Source organism: Salvia hispanica, chromosome 6 (genome assembly GCF_023119035.1).
Source record: "Salvia hispanica cultivar TCC Black 2014 chromosome 6, UniMelb_Shisp_WGS_1.0, whole genome shotgun sequence".
NCBI classification, from domain to species: Eukaryota; Viridiplantae; Streptophyta; class Magnoliopsida; order Lamiales; family Lamiaceae; genus Salvia; species Salvia hispanica.
In genome coordinates this window covers 10,434,578-10,455,281 of record NC_062970.1, presented here as the reverse complement: position 1 = coordinate 10,455,281, position 20,704 = coordinate 10,434,578, and the positions used below count along the sequence as shown (strand labels likewise).

General features: G+C 36.0%; 4 protein-coding genes and 2 non-coding genes across 11 annotated transcripts in view; 4 read left to right on the top strand and 2 right to left on the bottom strand.

Annotated features, from left to right (window-relative positions):
- The first annotated feature begins 303 nt into the window (after positions 1–303).
- On the top strand, positions 304–4,045 carry LOC125196517 (glutamate receptor 2.9-like). Of its 5 annotated transcripts, none has more exons than XM_048095061.1 (6): positions 304–720; positions 1,130–2,385; positions 2,468–2,504; positions 2,646–2,780; positions 3,159–3,553; positions 3,629–4,045. In XM_048095061.1, the coding sequence occupies exons 1-6, from the start codon at positions 471–473 to the stop codon at positions 3,986–3,988; spliced, it is 2,433 nt and encodes an 810-aa protein (XP_047951018.1). In that variant the 5' UTR covers positions 304–470; the 3' UTR covers positions 3,989–4,045. The 5 variants fall into 5 exon arrangements, with proteins under 5 accessions (XP_047951018.1, XP_047951016.1, XP_047951017.1 ...); XM_048095059.1 differs by having other exon boundaries at positions 2,580–2,780; XM_048095060.1 differs by having other exon boundaries at positions 2,468–2,780; positions 3,267–3,553.
- Positions 4,046–6,263: 2,218 nt separating this feature from the next.
- LOC125193401 (alpha-galactosidase-like) lies at positions 6,264–8,642 on the top strand. 2 transcript variants are annotated; one of them, XM_048091184.1, is made up of 15 exons: positions 6,265–6,434; positions 6,517–6,575; positions 6,639–6,695; positions 6,778–6,812; positions 6,906–7,009; positions 7,094–7,169; positions 7,255–7,313; positions 7,380–7,445; positions 7,514–7,597; positions 7,676–7,740; positions 7,806–7,888; positions 7,974–8,064; positions 8,152–8,201; positions 8,271–8,411; positions 8,505–8,642. In XM_048091184.1, the coding sequence occupies exons 1-15, from the start codon at positions 6,328–6,330 to the stop codon at positions 8,589–8,591; spliced, it is 1,164 nt and encodes a 387-aa protein (XP_047947141.1). In that variant the 5' UTR covers positions 6,265–6,327; the 3' UTR covers positions 8,592–8,642. The 2 variants fall into 2 exon arrangements, with proteins under 2 accessions (XP_047947140.1, XP_047947141.1); XM_048091183.1 differs by having other exon boundaries at positions 6,264–6,434; positions 6,517–6,695.
- Positions 8,643–8,770: 128 nt separating this feature from the next.
- LOC125193400 (testis-expressed protein 2) lies at positions 8,771–15,724 on the bottom strand. Its single transcript, XM_048091182.1, has 7 exons — positions 15,380–15,724; positions 14,507–14,742; positions 13,555–14,224; positions 12,029–12,371; positions 11,363–11,457; positions 10,349–10,543; positions 8,771–9,525 (listed from the first exon to the last, which is right to left on the bottom strand). The coding sequence occupies exons 1-7, from the start codon at positions 15,557–15,559 to the stop codon at positions 8,917–8,919; spliced, it is 2,328 nt and encodes a 775-aa protein (XP_047947139.1). The 5' UTR covers positions 15,560–15,724; the 3' UTR covers positions 8,771–8,916.
- Positions 15,725–18,370: 2,646 nt separating this feature from the next.
- LOC125197692 lies at positions 18,371–18,566 on the top strand. The gene has a single exon (XR_007172220.1). It is a non-coding gene; the product is annotated as a U2 spliceosomal RNA (small nuclear RNA).
- A 363-nt stretch (positions 18,567–18,929) lies between these two features.
- On the top strand, positions 18,930–19,125 carry LOC125197693. Its single transcript, XR_007172221.1, has one exon. It is a non-coding gene; the product is annotated as a U2 spliceosomal RNA (small nuclear RNA).
- Positions 19,126–20,034: 909 nt separating this feature from the next.
- LOC125194670 (protein Ycf2) overlaps positions 20,035–20,704 on the bottom strand; it is a 6,688-nt gene continuing 6,018 nt past the window's right edge. Inside the window, exon 1 of the mRNA XM_048092915.1 lies at positions 20,035–20,704. This exon is cut by the window's right edge and continues 6,018 nt beyond it. Within this exon, the coding sequence (XP_047948872.1) occupies positions 20,035–20,704 (670 nt within the window).

Here is a 20,704-nt window from a genome sequence, read left to right as displayed (position 1 = left end):
TTTACTTTAAATAAGGGGGGCCAGGACGCTTGCTTACAAGAAAGATTTCTTGGTTTAAAATTCATTATAATTAAAATAATGAATCGAGCAATTTGACACAGTACTATATATATCAACTGCACTAAGTAATACTCACAGTTGTATGATTATTCACTCAAGATATTTGACAATGCTAAAATATTGTAACTATAATGTCAGTGTCTCACAAATTCAGGCTGACTACTATTAGTGACTAAATCAAACACGTATATATATTGTACAAAATTAATTAACATAGGATCGTAATCATTTGATAACCAATTCTTTATTTTATAATTACTAACCATGAACATTGTATGCAAATGTAATGAGCATATAATGGACTATCCTTTATAACGGCCCCCTAATCACATATTCACTAAATCCCCCTTCAAGACTTCTCTTACAAATATTTGCATGAATCAATCTTAGATTCTTCATACTTTCCAAATATGCCTATATCAAAACTCACCTTCTTCATCTTTCTTCTTCTTTTTCATTTCGCCAATGGATCCAACGCCACAGCTGCAAAGGTTGATGTCGGAATCATTCTTGATCTTCAGACACCTCTTGGAAAGATGTACAAAACTTGTATTTCCATGGCCATTGAAGACTTCTACTTCAAGAACAGTAATTATAGCACCGTGATCGTGCCACATTTCAAGGATTCAAGCAAAGATGTTGTTTCTGCAGCTTCTGCAGGTATACACAAGTATAACACCTCTTTTCCTTCATTACTTACAAGTTTACGCACTACAAAAAAAAAAAGCAAATTAGTGACGGAATTAGTGATAGCATTGGAATGACAAGAAGTAGTGACGGATAAGTGACTGAAAAGCATCAGTCACTAATTAATGACAGAATAGTTCGTCACTAATCTTAATTTACCATGGGGCCGCCTTGATTTCAGTCATTGTAACTTTAGTGACGGATTTTTCCATCACTAATATTTTTTACTAACAAGCTTTGTACTCTCGGATCTGTTGATACTTAATCTGTCACTAAATCTGTTTAGTGCCTAAATTTCGTGACGGATAATTACGTCACTAAATTGCAGAGTTTTTTGTTGTGACATTTCTTGGAAATTTAGCTCAACTTTTTCTGAGTGCAGCCATTGATCTGCTGAAGAATACTCAAGTAGTGGCTATTTGGGGGCCGCAAACATCCATTCAAGCAGACTTTGTCATAGAAATCGGTGACAAAGTGGAAGTTCCAATAGTATCACCAGCAACGAGCCTGTCTCTATCGCCTCACGAATCGCCATACTTGATCAGATCATCATGGTGTTTTGCTTTTCAAGCCAAAGCAATAGCTGCAGTTGTGAAGAACTTTGGTTGGAGAGAGGTTTTCTTTATCTATGAGGATACAAAATATGGTAGTGGATTAGTACAATTTTTGGCAGAGGAACTGCTAAACAGCAATTCTTTTGTCTCATCCAGAAATGCAGTGTCTCCTTCTGCTGAAAATGATGAGATTCTTCAGCAACTGAATGAGATAAAGAAGAAGCTGCAGGCAAAGGTGTTTGTGGTTCACATGCTACCATCTCTTGCATCTCGGTTCTTCCAAATGGCGAAAGAAGCTGGGATGATGAGCAAGGGGTACGCTTGGATAGTTGCTGATCCGCTAACTAGTTTATTGGATTCAGAAGGTATTGAAGCAATGCAGGGAGTAATAGGTGTGAAGGCTTATATCCCAAAATCTGACGAAGTTATTAGCTTCGTTAGAAGATGGAAGAAGAGGTTTTATGAGGAGAATCCGGAGATTGAAAGACCAGAACTGAATGTTTTTGGTTTGTGGGCTTATGACAGCATAGCTGCTGTAGCAGAATCCGTAGAGCGTGTACGCGCAGATGCATCTCCAAGATTCAAGAACATGGCTCGTGGAGGAGGCTCGATAGATTTGGAAGCAATAGGGACTTCAAATAGTGGTCCAAAACTTGCACCATTGATCAGAAATTTTATGTCTAAAGGGCTGAGTGGTGATTACAATATCAGTGATGGTCAGTTACAACCATCCGAATTCGAGATTGTGAATGTGATTGGTAATGGAGTGAACACTGTCGGATTCTGGACGGTACAGAATGGCGTTTCCAAGGATCTTGCCATCATATGGCCTGGCAAAACAACTATCGCGCCTAATGGCTTGAGTGGGAGCAAGTTGAGAGTCGGAGTTCCTATAAACAGAACATTTGACGAATTTGTCAAAGTTGAAAAGGATGAAGATGGTGTTGTTAAAGCAACTGGTTTCTGCATTGATGTTTTTGAGGAAGCTTTGCAGTCATTAGCCTATGGAGATGGACTTGCAATAGAGTATATCGCATTTGAAGTTGAAAATTATGATGACCTTGTTTATCAAATATTTCTTCAGGTATTTTTCCTATTAATCTCTTGCTTGTTTCAACATCAAACTTAATAGTTACTACTACTACTTAATACTTCTCAAATGGCAGAATATTGATGCAGTTGTGGGAGATGTGACCATTACAAGTAACAGATCAAAACTTGTTGATTTCACTGTTCCTTACACAGAACCTGGAGTTGCTATGCTCGTGCTAACCACAGATATAAAGACGAAGAATGCTTGGATATTCATGAAGCCTCTAACACTTGGCCTCTGGCTGACCATAGGAGCCTTCTGCATCTTCACCGGATTTGTAGTTTGGGTTCTTGAGCATCGCGAGAACACAGCTTTCGCAGGTCCAGCTATGCAGCAACTTGGGACGACGTTGTGGTTCTCTTTCTCAACCCTTGTTTTTTCACATAGTAAGTCTATGATAAGGCATGTTTCATGCATTGTTTACTGGTCAATTCGATAGTGTTTTTACAGATAATATACGCAAATGATTTGCTTAGGGTTTTAAATAAGAACGGGTGTTTCCTTCGTGTGTTGACATTTGTGCCCTCCAAATGGATCCCTTCTAGAAGCTTGCTTTGCCTTCTTACACCTCAATTCCAGGGTACATCATTCTGACCAGTTTGGCACCCCACCTGATGCTCCATCGACACCCCTAGCACGCGTTTCTACCCCTTTTCTGCACACTAAGCAACTCATTTGCGCATATTAGTCTACTACATCAATAATACTCCTCCTCTATTATTATTAGTACTTGTTATTTTTATCAAGAATGTATCTGTTGTCAGAGGAGAATGTGACGAGCAACTTGACAAGATTCGTAGTGATCGTGTGGCTGTTTGTGGTGCTGGTTTTGACATCAAGTTATAACGCCAACTTGACATCTATGCTGACAGTACAGCAGCTCAAGTCTATAGATATGATCAAGAAGGGTGAATACATTGGCCACAAAAACGGCTCACTAATCACTGGATTCTTGAAAGGTAGTGCTGTATTCAACAACTACAACTTGAGATACTTCGGCACAATTGAGCAATACGAAGACGCCCTCTCCAAAGGTAGCAGAAATGGAGGAGCAGCTGCAATTGTTGATGAGATCCCTTATCTTAAGCTAGTCCTTGGCAAGCACTGCGACAAGTATACCATGATCGATCCCATATACAAAACCTCGGGTTTTGGATTTGTAAGTAGCCATTCTTAATAATCATCACTTTGATCCTTTCCACAAATAAAAAGCACTTACATTGCTAAGTCTCAGGCATTTAGGAAGGGCTCACCATTAGTCGGTGATGTTTCAATAGCAATATTGGAAATGAAAGAGAATGGGAAAATGGATTTGATCACAAGAAGGTGGTTTGGAGCACAAGTCTGCTGTGCTGATGGATTGGAAGGCCTGGGTCCGGATCGTTTCACTGGCCTTTTCCTCATTGCGGGGGTATCATCATCAATGGCTCTAGCTGCGTTCTTCTCCGAATTCTTTTATGAGAACCGGGATATATTAGCCTCATCGGCTTCAGTCAAGGAAAAGCTGCAAAGTCTTGCTAGAGCTTTTGTTGAGAGAAAAGATGAAGGACTCACAACAGTTGGTATAGAAATGCAAGAGGCTAATAATTCATAACTACAAAGTTGTTTTTTGTTGTTTTGCATACAAATATCCAAGTTTATTCATAGTGGGCAAAATTATTCTTCGTTACTCATTCTATTATTACTTTTGATGTCTGTCAATGAAGTGGTTGAGTGTATTAGTTGATAAAAAAAACAAAAATATTATCATTTTATCTTAGAATAGACTAAGAAAGAAAACACGTCATCTTAGCTTAGACTGATGAAATATTTGTATCGATTGGATTATAATGTACAAAACTTAGGCCAAATTAACCCTCTAGTTGGTCCAAGGAATTTGAAATACATTTTTGTTTAGACTGCTCAAAGAAATATTGTTTCACTAAATAAAAAAGAAAATTTCATTTTTTTTTCCAATTGACGGGACTTTGACTACTTGAATACTAGAGATTTGTCGAATTACATAACTATAATCAATCTACGAGTTGCCCTTCCATCTATAATTTCTACTAATATTCATGTATTCTTGAATTAATGGAAGTTTAATCATCACAGCGATTGACTTGGAAATTCAAGCCGTCTTCACATTTCGCCACTTTTTTTTACCAACTTTAGAATACTTCCAAACGGTCAAACACGTTTTTTAAATAATACTCTCTTCGTGTCTCATGAAGTTATATAAGAACAACACAAGTTTTAATGCATAATTGGTAAAGAAAAAAAAAATAGTTGCATAAGTAGATAATGAGATCTATAAATAATAAAATAAAAAAAAATTATTTTTTTATAAATAATATAGCCTATTTCTATAGGATGTACAAAAAGAAAATTTAACTTATTTCTATAGGACGAATTGAATAACAACTTTGAAATGACATGAGTTTTAAACTTTTAATGTATAATTGGCCTTCCATCTATATTCGGAGTAATATTAGTATTCTTTATTCGTGTAGGGTTAATGATTACATTCATTGACTTGGAAATTTAAGTCGCCCTCCCTCAAAGACGTTATTTTGTGATTTTTTTTTTGTTAATTTTCTCTACTTTTAAATTACAAATATACTAGTAAAAACCACAATTTCCCATCCATGTTTATTCATTTCAGAATATTTGCAAAACAACGTCCTCAAAATGATTTTATTTTATTAAATAAGAAAAGAGAGAAAAAAAAAGGAAGAAAAATAGTAGTAACTAAAGTTGATCGTTTTGCACATAGATGGTGTGAAAGTTATGAATGAAATATTGATGCAGGTGGTTCTCACGTGTAGAGTGCACACCTTTAGCTGCATTTTCATACTTGTACAAATAAAGAGTGAAACACGTATGTAATTAGTTTTTCAGATCTGAATGAAAGCTCGTCTCTGTTTTTCTCTCTTTCATATTATGTAATTTCTATAGATGGGACGATACCCAAGAATTAAAACTTTATAATATTAATTTCTGATTTTAAATCTTATGAACATGATTTTGATTAAAATTCATAATTTTAAATTACTGGCTGCAATGAGAAAATGAGGACTATGTCTATGTTTAAAAATTAAAACCATGTACTCCCTCTAGGATCATTTTACTCTGTGGTGTTTATTCAATGGACAATACTGCATTAATATTTGAAAAATGAAATCTAAGTATAACGACAAAGGACCTCGTGGCACTTACGCTACGCCTATGCTATGAGATATGTTCAAAGAAATGGGCTTTTTCTGTTTTGGCATCACAACTTCTTTTAGTTTATACGGCACTGTTTAGTCGGTCAAATTTTCATCTCTAAAGTAAATAATATTGCCCGTCTGTCATTATTTGTTCCAATTTTTTCACTTCAGGACATCCGTCATTACGCGTCATATTTCATTTTTACCATATTTAGTAAGTAGATCCTGCATAATTTTCATCTCTAAAGTAAATAATATTGCCCGTCTGTCATTATTTGTTCCAATTTTTTCACTTCAGGACATCCGTCATTACGCGTCATATTTCATTTTTACCATATTTAGTAAGTAGATCCTGCATCCTTATGCTGATTACCAATGAGGGTAACTATTTTTAATTCTCTCTGGAAACAAATTACCAAGTTTATTGGATTCACATCCAAATTAAAGATTCATGCTAGTACCTTAGTGACAAAGAGTAGAGAATAAGTTAGCTTTTGTCATGCATCATGAGACAGAAATGGAAATAGATATAGAAAAACTAACTGTGGAGTACAAAGTAATTCCACAAAAGAGTTTTGAAATGACAGCCTCAATAATGTGCTGGTAGTTGAAATAGACACCCATTTCATTAGCATAGATATTACAAACACAGTCACACATGGCCATTTTTCCACATCCACCTTTTCCAAACTCTCTTCCTCTATATATAGATCCTCAGACACTCAATCCATCACACTCACAAATGACTTCAAATTCTTGCAATATGCTGACTCTGCTATTACTATTGTCTTTCTGCTACAATCCCATTTCTGCCCTTAAAAATGGGCTAGCAAGAACTCCTCAGATGGGGTAATTATCATTCATTATCAGGATTTCTTCATTTTTATTTAATTAATCATTCATCACTTTTTTTATGCTTTTGATCTTCAAGATGGAACAGCTGGAACCATTTTAGCTGTGACATTCAAGAGAATTTGATTAAGGAAACAGGTGACATCCAAATAATCTTTTCTTTTTTCAATCACACATTTTTTTTAATTGTTTCTTCAACAGCTGATGCAATGGTGTCATCTGGGCTTGCTGCTCTTGGCTACAAGTATATAAATCTTGGTAAATGAACATTCACATTTATATTCTATCAATCTTTATTAATATATTGTTTCCCTCTAAATGTAAGCTTTGTTATTTTCAGATGATTGCTGGGCTGAACTAAACAGAGATGCTCAGGTGCTTGTGCCTATTATTCATGCTCATTAATAAGTTAGTATCTTGAAACAAATAGCTTATCTTGATATGTACTTATGTATGTGTTTAATGCAGGGAAACTTAGTTGCAAAAGCCTCAAAATTTCCTTCTGGAATCAAAGCACTGGCAGATTATGTTCATGGGAAGGGACTAAAGCTTGGGATTTACTCAGATGCTGGGTAATTAATAGCCTCTCCCTTCTTCATTATGCATCACAAAGAAAAAAGAAAATCAAGAAATGGATTGTTTCATCACTATTGCAGAAATCAAACATGCAGCAAGCAAATGCCTGGATCATTGGGATATGAAGAGCAAGATGCAAAGACTTTTGCCTCATGGGTATGTTTATTGATTGAGGAGGTGGGATCAAGAGTTTGGGAATGGAATGGTTAATCAATCATTTTGTCTTTGTTTCCACAAATAGGGAGTTGATTACTTGAAGTATGACAACTGTAACAACAATGGCATCAGCCCTAAGGAAAGGTATGATATGTTTTAGTGGTTGGAATTTGGGGTTGAGTAAGGATTAATGATTTACTTACTTGGAAGGTATCCTGTGATGGCTAAGGCTTTGCTGAATTCTGGGAGGAAAATCTTCTACTCTATGTGTGAATGGTTAGTATTCATCCTTGTAAACAGAAAACTTCTCATTTCATATCTAACCACAGTTTCAAATATGAAAGGGGGTTAGAAGATCCAGCAACTTGGGCCAAGTCTATTGGGAACAGTTGGCGAACAACGGAAGACATTCGGGATGACTGGAACAGGTGATTTGAATCAAGTTTGAGTGAGCAAATGAAATTTCATGGAAATAAATAACCACTCATCACATATGTGTTTGCTAGCATGACTTCGCTGGCGGACAAGAATGACCGATGGGCAAAGTATGCAGGGCCGGGCGGATGGAATGGTTAGATTTTCCGGACAGCTCCCTAATTTAGTCTGTCTGTTTATTACTGATCATGGTGTTGACAGATCCTGACATGTTGGAAGTTGGGAACGGAGGGATGAGCAGCGAAGAATATCGGTCACATTTCAGCATATGGGCACTGATCAAAGTAAGTGATGAGATTTGATGTGAACATGAGTGAGTAGTGGTTTAACCTGTTGAGTGTGTGTGTGTGTGTGTCTGTTTGAGAATAGGCTCCTCTGTTGATCGGGTGTGATGTACGGTCAATGGACAAAGTGACGGTGGAGATTTTAAGCAATAAGGAGGTGATTGCTGTGAACCAAGGTGAGCAACTACAACTGTAACCTAATTCTGTTTTTGTTCAGTAATGGAAACAAAAACTCTTTGTCTGACTGTTGATTTGGGAAACAGATAAACTTGGCATTCAAGGGAAAAAGCTGAAGAAATATGGAGATTTAGAGGTAAATGGTAGAGAGAATTGATGAAGCAGTGGTATTCATAAAATAATTGTGTGTAATGACATAAAACAGGTGTGGGGAGGAGCCCTGTCCAGAAACAGAGTAGCTGTTGCTTTGTGGAACAGAGGACCTTCAGTAGCAACTATCACTGCTCACTGGTCGGACATCGGCCTTAACCACACTAAACTCGTCGATGCAAGAGACCTGTGGGCGGTAAGAACAACACCGATTCTTCTTCATACAGTATTACTCAACTCAACCTCAAACTCAAACTCAGACTCGTGCATTATGTTTCTTTCTCTGCAGCATAAAACCCAGAAATCGCTCAAAGGACAAATCTCGGCTTCTGTAGCTTCGCATGACTGTAAAATGTATATTCTCACTCCTAAGTGACAACCTTGAGGAGGCTAAACTTATAATGATGCAACAAAATAATTATGACTATACTTGATGTCTTGCTTCATTCACAAACAACTGATATCATAATCACATTATTCCTCCTATGTCTCTCACTTCATTGCACTGCAGAAAAATCTGATAATTGCAACAAACTAATGAAGTAACAATCTGTATGCAATAAGACTTCAGTATATATCTTCTATTTATGTTTATAGAATTTGGGGAACTTTGTACACTGTTAGACACAAAGATTCCTGAGAAAAGAATAATGCAAGTAGCAGAGACATACTACAAGGAATGAAATACTACTAGTATTTACTCACGGTCCCCTCATCCTTTCGACAAAACTTCTTCCTCTTTCTTCGAAGTGACGCCTCTTCACCTCAAGCTTTTCCCCCACTTTCTTCCCTAATCCACGCATGCGCTCTTTCGTTCCCATTTTTTTCGGATTCATATCATCGTCAACTGTTGTAAAGAAACGTGATGGAGAATGCACACGGGCATCCTGTATAGGCTCTATACTCCTGGTGGTAGATTCGTGCATCTTCTCATCCTTCAGTAAAGGGGCTCTAAGATCTTGCGAAGAACTGCTGTTTGACATTGTCTCGCCCATGGAACTTGATGAAGATTCCCGGGGGCCTACGGATTCACCTGTTCCTTCTGGGATAGAACTCGCATTCTTTGACACCTCATAGTCGACTTCTGACCTAGAAGAATTTCCATGGCTTGATGCAGCATTATGAGCTAATTCCCCAGGTTGGAATGATGGTGCTTCTCGTCTTGAGTTCATACCAACAGAATCTTGATTGTTTTTATACCACATAAAAGGGGCAGCTTTCCTGGGGACCCAATCATCTTTCTCTGCCAACATCCAAGGAAGTATGATACTCTCACTGTTTGGAAGTACCAACGTTTCCCGAATTGCTGCCTGAAAGAAAGATTACAAATTCAGTGCAGCCATAAAATAAAGTTAAGCCATAAAGGTGGGTTGAAAGTTAAAAGACAGACAATGCACAAACTTCCTAGAGAAAAAGGAAAGGTAAAAGAGTAGCCTAAACAATTCCAATCGAAAATGACTAACGAGAAATTCATTTAAATTCTCCCACAACTATATAATCTCAACAGTGTGGCATCTAAATAGATGCAAATTCAGCAATCTCTCAGGTTACTAAAATTCATTAAAAAAATACTCATACAGACATACAACCAGATAAATGCATATAAAATAATATAGAAAGGGAACATTGAATTACTTGTCATATCTATGGACCACAATTTTTAGTGACGTCTAGATTATGAAAGAGTAACAAGTAAACATAATTATTATGTTAATAAAGCAAATGTGCATATGCCTTTTACAATAATTATTTACATTTCCAATTTCCAAAACCAAAAAGAATAAAAACGAAAAGAAAGAAAAACAAATTTCATGATCACTATATCAACAAATGAAGTTTCTCAGAAATGCATATTAAATTTGATGAGTTTGGTTAATAAAGATAGAGAAACTAGATGGCATTTTCATCTTATCACAATGGTCAAGGGTCAAGATGCCACACCAAACATGCTTGTAACTTGACTTGAGACATGTTGGCAGGGAGGCTCAATTTAAATTGACATAACTGACTATTAAGTAGTGTGTGCTGAGCTTCTAAAACTTCAACAAAATAAATTTGTCCAAGAGTGAGGATAAAAGGTTGAATGTGCAAATGTTTCGGTAAGGTATGTCACTTCTAGATAAAGGATCTGACCTTGATTCGACTGATCAGAAACAAAGCTAGGCGAGCATTTGTAATTTTGTGGTCCCCCACAAATGCGTCCAAGTGAAATTGAATATCAGGCATCGAAGTAAACCCAAACCATATCTGATCAGAAGGTGGAGGCTTCATGCACACCCGTATTGTCCCACTAATAGAGGAAATCCTCATCCCCAATGAGAGAGGAACCTTTAACAAATGACAGATGATCATGTCAGTTCACAGGCTAATTTTATTTTAACTTTAACTTCATGTGTGCAACTGTTGCAGCATCATGCTCACATGAATATCCATAAGCTAGTGAAAGAACAGATATGACGAGAATATTAGGAAAAAATATTTGACAAGTTTGGCATATCAATAAGTCTCATTCTTTTCTGCATAATGCCCCCATTTGGCCCATTCAATTATGTTTATCTTCTCTTTATTATACTGTTATGCTACACTTGTCAATCGCAGAATTATGTTCCTGTATCTGAATTACTATACATGTATTCACACATATACATACATGCATGTATATGCAGGTATAAGAATGCATCACATTGCCATGGCCATACCAACATTTCTATACATTCATCAACCAAACAGTTTATTCACAGGGAGTGACTAACAGGAAGGATGCAAAGTCCCTACATAACTACACATCTACCAGGGGAGGATTTATAGATCAGTCAGTGTTGAGAATTCGGCATATGAATAAGTAGTTGGTCTCAAGGAAAAATATAAGGCAAGCTTGCAGTTGGGATTCTTAAAATATTCTTGCAGTAAAAATTGGCAGTTCTTTGGCTTTTTTGTTGCCATCATTTTGGGTGGTTCAGGTTCCCAAGAAAACAAGTGAAAAATAGAGGACTACCAACTAGTACTTCAAAATAACCTGGACGGAAGGAAATTTCAATCAGAACGCAAGCATGACACTCAAATTACCACTTTATGGAAATGACGTCAGCAGCAATTACACTTTGTGAAACACATAAATAATTCAGAGGACAGAATGTGCTTACTAACTTGTGACACTTGTTTCGTGATGGAATGTATTATTGACTTCCATTTAGACCCGTGAGCTGGTGAATTCACAGAGTTTCTGGGATTGTCAGCATCATCTGCAAATTTATATAGCTAAAATGAGATGAAAAGGAATATTGGTGGGTTGATGTTGTTGGTGAAAAGAAGATCCTAATATATGCTAATATGAGAGTAAAGGAAACTGAAAATCATATTCCACAACAGATGTAACAACTTTCTACAGTATTTCAGTCGTTCTCGGTCACCATAAACTAAACTGTGCACTAGAAATTACTCCCTCCGTCCAATTTACTGAGTCATTCCCATTTATGGAAAAAATCAACATATTTAATATCTCTTACTTTGTTCTCTCTTCTACTTTACTCTCTCTCCTTCTTTATTCGCTATTCACTTATCTATTTTATTCTCTCTCCATAAATTCACAACCACCACTTTTTGTAAATCACGAAATGCCTCAACCCTCAAGTAAGGCAGGACGGAGGGAGTATAATCCAAGACAAGATATGTGAAAGTACAATCTCCTCAACTCATGATGCATAAAATTTCACAATACAAAAGACCAAGTACATAACTTTCCAAATTCAATTAAGATATAAGAAAGTACAATCTCTTTATCATCGATGAATTAAGTAACAGTTATATTCTCACCTGTATCATGATATCCTTCAGTGTTTGTCTCTTCACCCAGCTTCAACTGTTTCCCAAGATCCTCAAAACCTTCCAGAAGATCAGAGGGGACCTCACCATCATCGTTTCCATTGAGCCGTGTTTTCTCTTCTTCAACTTCTAATTCTCGAAGCTCAAGCCTTGTTATAATGTCCAGAACCATGCCACCTAAATACTCAACATCGATTTCCATGGACCATACCTCGTTCATATCCGAGGGAAGGACCCTCATTGCAAGGATTCGTGGAGGCAGAGTGCCAGGATCCACAGCTGTACATGTGACTTCACCAATGTAACTTGGGATTCGCATATTGGATAGTGCTCTCTGTAGCGTTATGAAGGAGCAAAAATTATGAAAACATAAACTGTAGTTTTGGACGCCACAAAACAAGTAAAACATGTTGCAAGTAAATCTAACACAATGAGCTCCAATCCCCACATATTCGCTAAAAAAAACTTCTCTAATCATGGAAACCAACATACCACTTTTATTTCTAATTTATCACAAATATTGTCCACTGGGAAGCTTGAGTTTTGAGTTCAGTAATAATTGAGGCTTGTGTGCCTCAAAGCAGCAATATACTTAGTCCATCCCCATAAATTCGGATCAATATAATAATCCAAGCAAATTAGTACAGAGAAGTTGGTATACCATAAAGCCCAATAGACATCCCTGAGATGGGCTAAGGCATCAATTCGATCGGCAAATAAAGTTCATGGAGTAAGTGAAAGAATAATGTACAGTAACTTTTATATTAATTATATTTCACCGGCTACTAACTTCAGCAAGAATTACTAGCTTAATTCATCCAAAAACCACATTAGGCAATGGTTGAGCACGAGCTGGTTTGGCCAGTCAACAACTCAACATGCACATAACTGTCTATAGATGAGTAAGAAGAAGAATCATGATGCATCATTTTGTTATCAATCAGGTGAAGCATGACAACTAAACAGAAATTTACATGATGAGTAAGAAGAAGAATCACATTGTTAAGAACCAGATGGTGCATCATAATCAAACAGCAATGTAGATTTTCTTTAGGATTAAGCAAGGGGGCATTTCCAAAGCAACTATGGTTAATTCTTTCACTGACCAATCTTCATAATTCCCGCTAATCCATTACCAGAACATTAACAGCAACTTATAGACAACTTACTCAGACATTAGGATTGTGAGGAAATATTTTATTTCTACAAAAAAAAAGGCAATGTGCAACAGTGAAACAAAGAACCTATCTCAGTCCCTCATCCTTCTATGTTTTATACTACTCCACAGCTTTTCTGGCACTTTCCGTCCCAAGTGCATTCTACTAATAAAACATGAGGCAAAGTTGTAAACAGAATTTGCAAAAAAAAAAAAAAGACAAATATATGCAGCAATCTCACACTCTAAGAACAATGTCACAATTTGACAATAGAAGATAACATCTAATGGCATATCATAGAGAGACAACATCTCATCACAGAAGAGCACACTGAAAATAAGAACAAATAATTTTAAAAACCTGAATTCGAGTGTGTAAAGAACTCCTAAGCTGCAAGTTGTTCTTAGCATCAAAGAACAGCCGTGAAATAACCATATTCAAGCACAGTGTGCCTTCATCTACATACTTCTCTTTGGAATCTGCCTCAGATAATCCAGATAATTCTAAGGAGGGTGAAACTGATGATGTCATGCTAGTGTCAGCAAAATAAGCATTAGGAAGTTTTGCCGTTGTATCAATTTTAGCTGATCCATTAGGCATGGCAATGTCTTGGGATGAATAAGACTTTGAAATCACTTTTCTTTCTTCATGTCCAGAAATTGATGGGCCGCTTGGTTTATAGTCATGCGCACTTTTGGAAGCCTTTTTAGCTAGTTTCTTCAGAAAATGCCGAACCCTTGAAGAAGAATTATCAAGTTTATCTGTCCTATTAACGGGTTCAGCATTAACACCTCCTGAAGGTTTTATAAAAGAAGGGTATCCAGCATTAAGTGATGCTAGGTAATACTGAAACTCCATAGTCAGCTTGGAAAACCATGCATTTTTTTCTCCATCATCGCAGGAAGCAAGGCGAAGGACTTTACACCAGGACTCCTTCTCCCATGCCGTCTCCAGATATAGGTAAATAATTTTGGATCCTTTATATATAGCTAAATCCTTGCTCTCTACTTTAATTGGATACCTTTTCACCCTGGCAATCATAACTTTTGAAAGTGAAATACTATAAATTCAAGAATTTCCATCAAAACAAGATAAAAACTAGTAGGGCGGCAATCCTGTAAGATAAATTATGCAAGAAAAAAAAAACTGAAACAAAGTTGGATCAAACAAATGAGAATGATTTTCTTATGAGAAAAGAAAATTTGCGTCATTATCTTTGTTATTAAAGTCCATTCCAACCACCTGAAGGGTAGGTTATAGCCTATATGGATATTTGTAAGATTTGAAACAATGTTTAGGAAAACTCAATTACCATTTTCTTGATGGAAGATCAGTAGCAGAAACAGCAACAATTGTGCACCCCCTTAGTGGAATCTCCACACAGGAAACATCCGCTTCCATCAGGATGAGATAATGATCTCTAATTCTTGCATTTTTCCTGACAGGGGTCACCTCCAGAATTTCTTTTTTTCTCCTTTGCTCTTTTGGCACTTTATCTTCATGCCTAGATTTTGGAATTTTATCAGGTTCTAGAATCCATAAGGTCCCCTGAAAGCAAAAGTGTAATCCAGAAATAAGAACAGGGAATAGATTAACAAGAAACTTAAAAAAAAAACTGAAGCAACGACACAGGCATAAACATGATAAGCATGGAGAATGAAGAATGACAAGAAAATAGAAACATATTATTGAAGATAATCACATCAAAAAATGAACAATGATAGATAATGAAAACCTGCATTTTGATTCATTCTTCAATTTTTTGACTACGTTTCTAAAATCTGACCAATATCATGAGACCAGTATCATAAGTTGTAACTTGTAACCAAGTTAATGTTAGCATGGTTATGGAGATGTTCCAAAGTTTTTAGGCAAATCATAATCAAGCATCTGGTACACTAATAACTCCCAATTCAAAATACTGCTGTAACATCATAGGAAACATGATGCCTCGCTTTCACAGCATGACAAACAGTCAAGATAACTAGACACAGACAAAATTCCCAATTCCCCTAAAGTAATTCCCGTCTGGATCCGTGAGCAATCAATAAGGTTGCGAATTGCAAAATGAAGGAGAACACATAATTTATTAATTTTGAATTCACACATAGAGACAGAGAGGTCGATACAAACACAAGAATCTGGTACAAGAAAACGGAGATTCCAATAAAAACCGAATTACGACCTGCTTGTCATATAAGGAGGGGAAGGTGCTGTGCTCAAGGGCAGAAGGCGCCTTGGTCTTGCTTTCTACCTCCGCGACTTTGCGATCGAGGCGCCGAATGAAAAGCCACAGCGCTGCCGCCTCGATCGCGAGAACACTAATCGCCCCAATTATGAAGGCCAGCACCAACAGCACCGCCATTCCCGACTGTCCCGATCAGAATCCGATTCCCTTAAACGCCATCGTATTATTCAATTCTAGAGAGAGATAGAGATTAGTAGGCAGAGAGAGTAGGCTAACAGCAATTGCAAGCAAAGAGAAATGAAATTCGTAGTCAAATGCAGCAGCCAAATTATTTTGGGAGATTGAATTTGGCGAAATTCGAATTCGTCGTACGTCAAATATTTACTTTTTTCACAGAATTTAAAATTCGATTTACTTCATTAAATACAGCATATTTTATTTGGTAATATTAGGCATGGAATTTGTGATGTTGAACATGATTTTTTTTCAAATTATTCCACCTAAGAGGAGATTGTTTATAAAAAATTAGATGGTAGAGTATTAAATTAGTTGTACCTATGTTTACAATGGAAAATTGTACCGTTGGCTGGTAAAATGGTTGCTGCATGAATTAAAGGGGTAATTTCACTGAATAAAAATAGTACTCCTATTAATATACTCCCTCCGTCCCAAGATAAGTGACCTACTTCTTTTGGGCACGAGATTTAAGGATATTTAAATAAGTTCAAGTGGAGAGAGTAAAGTATGAGAGAGGGAAAAATAGAGGAGAGAAGAGAGAATAAAGTAGGTGGATAATAAAGTAAGAGAGATGACTTTTTGCTAAAAATAGAAATAGGTCACTTATAGTGGGACATCCCAAAAAGGAATACAAGTCATTTATCTTGGGACGGCTTATACACGCAAAACGATTAAACTATTATTTGGGACAGATTTGCTGGGAATGGCCCAAATCCAGCTGAAAATCCGTTGGGCCCGGTTTGGAATGGGTGCGCTTAATATCACGAACTTTTAAAAAATTTGTTTTTTCACAAATTCTGAACTTTGTCACATCAATAACAAATCTCATTCACATTTCATTTGTTATTATATCACATAAGATATAATCACTACTAGTAATGTGATTATAAAGTAGTATTAGAAGCCAGATATGGTTATCCCTCTCATTTTAATGTAGTTGAATTTTATCGCGGGTGAAAACAATTGAACAATAATATAAATTTGTAATATTATATGTCAAATTTAAAGATTGTGAAACAATCAAATTTTTGAAAAATTTCATCATATTAGACATTAATATCCTTGTTTAAAAGGTTGTTACATGAATTTTAAACATAAGTCATTAGGGAAGAAGATAATCAAATAACCATATCTTCTGTTTAGTCGACAAGTACTTCTATAGTCCTATATAGAGAGAGGTTATGCTTGGTATTTTTAGTCTAATATCTAGTTTAATTCACACTATTATTATTGTTCAGTTAATATCCTGTGAGAACTCGAATTTCAAACTAAACTGGCTCATTGTTAGATCGTGTGATTTTAGAATTGTGATCATATATAAAAATAAAAAAAATATTGACTTGAGAAACTAAAAATAATTGCCTTGTTAGGCTAACTGGTAAGGCTTTAATCGGGCTAGATCTTTATGTACATATATGTGATTTTAGAGTTGTAATATCATATGCAATTTTAAAAAATACTACTAACTAGCGAAATAAAAAATGATTGTTGTGTTTAGTGGAGAGGGGTGTGATAAACATTATCACTAAGCGTAGAGTTAATTCAAGATTAACATTGGGATGACTCCGAACTGTCTCATTATTGGTTTATGATTTTTGAGTTTGGGATAATATATAAAAGAAAACTTACTATAGAAATAAAAAATGGTTGTCTTGTTAGATTAATTGTTATGGCTCTAATCGGGCTACAAACAAAACAATGAATTAATCGGGCTAAAAACACAACGGCACGTATTCCTTCCACTGCTGAGAGCGGGAGGTAGTCGTTGCTCAGTGAAGCCAGCCTGACGCGGTGCCCTCCGCTATAGGAGCCAAGGAGCCCATGCCTTCGCAAGGAACCCATGACCCAACTCCCAGCTTGGAACGGGCGAGCCATAATCAGTGTTACAAAGCCCAGCTTTATTAATTCAATCATTTCAATGCTCCCACTTGGGTCACAATCTCCCGTTACAAAGCTCGGCAACAATACTTCTATTTGGTATCATTATATACATTTTCATTTAATTAAATAATACCGATATGGGACAATAGTTCAAATACAATCTACTTCAATAACATACTCTTATATTGTCAAAACTGATACCGCATAGACCATAGTGATACGTGCCCTCTGACGAGCAGCGAAATAGAGGCTGAACCCCTTGGCTCGCCCGTGTCTATGCCTCAACCGTTGTCACACCTCATTGCTAACTTCAACTACCACATTATCTCTGTGTTGATTCTTTATTTAATCATTTATCTTTTTGTACTATCTAGAATAATGTTCATGTATCGAGTCGAACATAATTATAAACTTCATTTCTAGTTATTTTGTCGGTTCTTTTCCAAAAAGCAAAAGAAAGAAAAGAGTAGAATATACTGCATTAAACAAAAAGAAAAAAAAGCACTAATATACTACATTAAGGAATAGAGAATAGTATAATTAATGGAAAGGAATGAAGTTGTGAGAAAGGTCTATGATTTTAGAGTTGGAATAACATATAAATAAATAATTGTTGTGTTTAGCGAGAGGGGTCTATAAAAACACTATCATCTAAGAGAATATGAGAATTGTGATAGTTGTTTTAGATTATTAAGATCCAAGTTATTCATTTGCCCAGAAACCATTGCTGAATTGCATGATTAGAAACACTCATAGTTGTTGTACTGTATTTTTTATATTTTGGTGAGTTTATCCCACATCGAATATACTACAAAGGAAGGAAGTGGGAAAGAAAGAGTATAAGGTCATGGGCCAGTATTTGGAAAACTCATACCTTTCTCGGCCTTTTGGCTAAGATCAAGTGTAGTATCTGTTCTTATCAGTTTAATATCTGATATGTGGACCATTGGTTCACACGATATTAAATTTATTTTTTGAAGGGGAAGACCTATAAAAGTAGCTTGCTACTTGGTTCTTCACACGTCGCCTTTGCGTTGCACTATTGCATTGGCCTGGCGAACCCTACTAATTTTAGTTTAACTATTTTTTAATTAATTAAGAGCCAAAGCTCTGAAGTTTTGTTATCATGTGTTAGAATATTAAGAGCCAAAGTTATTCTGTGGCCTATATGACTGTCTCTTTATAACCTAAGTCGAGTAATGCTGTCAAAACAATTTCTTGCATGATGATCAAGTTGTATTTCATTACCCAGAAACAGCCAGAGTTGTTGTAAGGTAGTAATTTATAGGAGAAGAAGCTTTAAATTATTAGATTATGTGTTGGTAGTTATTGGTTTACAAATTTTGGTGAGTTTATCCCACATTGAATATACAAAGGAAGGAAGTGGAGAAGAGAGGTATAATATCATGGGCCAGTATTTGGAAAACTCATACCTTTCTCGGCCTTTTGGCTAAGATCAAGTGTAGTATCTGTTCTTATCAGTTTAATATCTGATATGTGGATCATTGGGTCCACACGATATTAAATTTATTTTTTGAGAGGGAAGACCTATAAAAGTAGCTTGCTACTTGGGTCTTCAAGTGTCGCCTTTGCGTTGCATTATTGCATTAGCTGGCGCACCCCACCAATTCTAGTTTAATCATTTATTTGAAAAAAAAATTAATTCTATCTATAAGAAATATATTCGAGATATATTTTGCTTGAAATTCTTAGTGGTTCCTTACTCTGCATATATTTCATGTAAGCTGCCACAGTTCTAGCCTTCTACCTCTATGTAGAAATTTGTTTAGGTTTTAAATTCTTGGCTCCTGTGTCTATCTTTTGAACATTATTTCTTTTCAGATTGTTCAGTGTTTTAAAAAGAGTTAGATGGTAAAGTTATTGCACCTATATATCCAACAGTATAATATGATCAATATTTAAGATGGGAAAATGTTGTATTGGACGGTGGATATTGAAGAAATTTTTTCAATAAATATATAGTAGTAGTACATATATTTGACTTTAGAATTTTTGTCCCCTCCCTATTGAAGAAAAAAAATTAATAAATATATATCTGAAATAAAAAAAATTAATTCCCTCGATAAGATAATGTGATAATTTTGGTAAGATTTGTTGAGAGGGTCGGGGTCTAAAATTGGGCCCCAAACAATAAAATTTAAAACAAAAGTCGCACAGGAGTAAGTTTTGTGCCTGCGTATTTATAAGTATTGGACTCGTATAATCTACTACTTTATCATGAAATCATTATTTTAAATATCTATATTGAGGATTGTATTTAATGTATTGATTCTAATAGTGTATCAAAACTTATTATTGGTGCCAAATGCCAATCATTATATAATTAAGCGAATTACTTAAATTCTTAAATTTCAAAAGTTACTATTATAGTATCAATTATTATGTAATTCATATGGCCCCGTTGGTTGTCAGGATTCTATCCGGGAAAATAATCCAGAATTTTAAAATATTGTGTTTATTTCAATAAAAAGCAAACAAGAAAAGTACTAATATGATTCCTAAAATTAGGAAAGTTAATTGGAAATTCTAGGATTCTGATTCCTCGGCTCAAAGCTGTCATTCTTTTTCTCTAATTTGAGGATTTTAAAAATTAAGGAAAAACTACACGGAAATATTATATTTTCCCTTATCTTAGATTTATTCTGGTACTGCATGGTTCCACTCTGCAAGAACTCCGAACCATTCTCTTGAAGCTCATCCTCTTCATCATAAATGATCCGCTTGCCCCGAAATGACCTGGACCAATAGGGAAATCCCAATTCATTGGGCCTTTCGATACAATCAAATAGAAAGCCCCAAGGGCGCCATATTCTAGGAGCCCAAACTATGTGATTGAATAAATCCTCCTCTATCTGTTGCAGGTCAAGGGCTCCTTGCCTCTCCCCTTCTTCAAACTCCGATTCGTATTTTTCATAGAGAAATCTCTGATCAAAGATAGAACAAGATCCGTTTTGCATCATATCTAAGGGATTCCTCGGTTCGGGCCGAAGAAGCAATGTAACTCGATCATTATCAAACGGACTGCAATCTTTTTCTGTCCGTGAAGATCCCACCAGAGTGCCTTCTACTTCTAATAGGCCATGAACTAGATCCGAATCATTCTCAACGAGTCCATAAGAAGTGATCCCATTTTTTTCATCGGGTCCGGGTAGAGACCAAAGATCTTGAGCGACCGATCCGGCA

Bases quoted from the DNA above. Each gene is read 5' to 3' on its own strand.
- LOC125193401 (XM_048091183.1), top strand. From the start codon at position 6,328: ATGACTTCAAATTCTTGCAATATGCTGACTCTGCTATTACTATTGTCT. The intron at 6,435-6,516 runs GTAATTATCATT...TTGATCTTCAAG, and splicing joins GCAAGAACTCCTCAGATGGG to ATGGAACAGCTGGAACCATT. The intron at 8,412-8,504 runs GTAAGAACAACA...CTTTCTCTGCAG, and splicing joins ATGCAAGAGACCTGTGGGCG to CATAAAACCCAGAAATCGCT.
- LOC125196517 (XM_048095058.1), top strand. From the start codon at position 471: ATGCCTATATCAAAACTCACCTTCTTCATCTTTCTTCTTCTTTTTCAT. The intron at 721-1,129 runs GTATACACAAGT...TTCTGAGTGCAG, and splicing joins TGTTTCTGCAGCTTCTGCAG to CCATTGATCTGCTGAAGAAT. The intron at 3,554-3,628 runs GTAAGTAGCCAT...GCTAAGTCTCAG, and splicing joins AAACCTCGGGTTTTGGATTT to GCATTTAGGAAGGGCTCACC.
- LOC125193400 (XM_048091182.1), bottom strand. From the start codon at position 15,559: ATGGCGGTGCTGTTGGTGCTGGCCTTCATAATTGGGGCGATTAGTGTT. The intron at 14,743-15,379 runs GTCGTAATTCGG...TTTTGCTTTCAG, and splicing joins CCTCCTTATATGACAAGCAG to GGGACCTTATGGATTCTAGA. The intron at 9,526-10,348 runs GTCAGATCCTTT...TCTTTCTTTCAG, and splicing joins TTCTGATCAGTCGAATCAAG to GCAGCAATTCGGGAAACGTT.